This window comes from Mycetomoellerius zeteki, unplaced genomic scaffold (genome assembly GCF_001594055.1).
Source record: "Mycetomoellerius zeteki isolate Tzet28-1 unplaced genomic scaffold, Tzet1.0 scaffold57, whole genome shotgun sequence".
NCBI classification, from domain to species: Eukaryota; Metazoa; Arthropoda; class Insecta; order Hymenoptera; family Formicidae; genus Mycetomoellerius; species Mycetomoellerius zeteki.
In genome coordinates, this window is record NW_017257577.1 from 17,375 (window position 1) to 18,438 (window position 1,064).

The 1,064-nt window shown below is 25.4% G+C and overlaps 1 protein-coding gene across 1 annotated transcript in view; it reads right to left on the minus strand.

Annotated features, from left to right (window-relative positions):
- Positions 1-221: 221 nt before the first annotated feature.
- LOC108727998 (chymotrypsin-1) overlaps positions 222-1,064 on the minus strand; it is a 4,582-nt gene continuing 3,739 nt past the window's right edge. Inside the window, exon 5 of the mRNA XM_018456343.1 lies at positions 222-397. Coding sequence (XP_018311845.1) covers positions 245-397 — 153 coding nt within the window. The 3' untranslated portion in view covers positions 222-244. The remainder of the gene's footprint in view (positions 398-1,064) is intronic.

Genomic DNA, 1,064 nt, shown 5'->3' on the forward strand with positions numbered 1-1,064 from the left:
TGGATAACTGCGATAACTTAGAATCTTAAAACAAAAACATTAGTTTCTATACAGAAAAAAGTAAAAATAACTTTGTTGATTGTTATTATTTTGTTATTTATATTGATAATTTATTTAATTGAAGAAAAGAGCATACTTACATTTCTCAGAAAAAATTTGTTTAAACTATACTTATTAAAATATACTAATTACTGTTATTTTAAATTATAAATTTCGTAACATCAAATGGTATTTAATAAACGAATTAAGTATCTTTTGTCTTCAAATTTTCATTGATCCAAGACAGGAAACTGCCCACTCTTGTGTAAACATCTGGCTCTCCAGCATTACAAGAATTGCCGAAGGAAGCGATTCCAATTTGAACTCCATTGACGACCAATGGTGCACCAAAATCATTCTTGAATGAAAATGTGATTAATATTAAAATACTGATAAATAAAATGATATATAAAACTATTATATACGTTAGTAGTTAATTGCTTATTATTGCAAATTATTATTATTAAACGTAAAAAAATTAATTAGCGTATAATTAGATCACTATTTAGTATTATACTATTTTATAATATTAATATTTTTTTAGAAATATATTGAAGATGTATATATATCAATTTACGTTAAAGCAAAAATTCAATCGGCATAAAATTAGATTCTTTCAATAGGGGAGAGTGATCTAAATCGGACCTATTTACAGTTTTTGTTCTCTACAAGACGTAAATAAAATCCTATCGTAAAATCGAAGGTGCTATTTGGAAAGATCATTTAATTCCCTTCATTTTTGCTTGAGATTATTTTGACGTATCTCTCACTTCTGTTAAACTATAATGGAAAATGTAAAAACGCTTTTTCCGGTCCGATTTAGAACTATTGGTTCCAAATCGGACTATCCCCTGGTTTAAATAGAAAACTCCTATTTTTATGGATTTTTAGATAGAATTTTAAAATATTTTAATGCGTTTTTCTTAGTATTGAGTAAAAACGAGCAATTTGACAGTCAAAGATAAACATTTTTTTCGGAAAAAGAAAATACTGACTGTTTATATTATTAGAATTGAAATCAATAA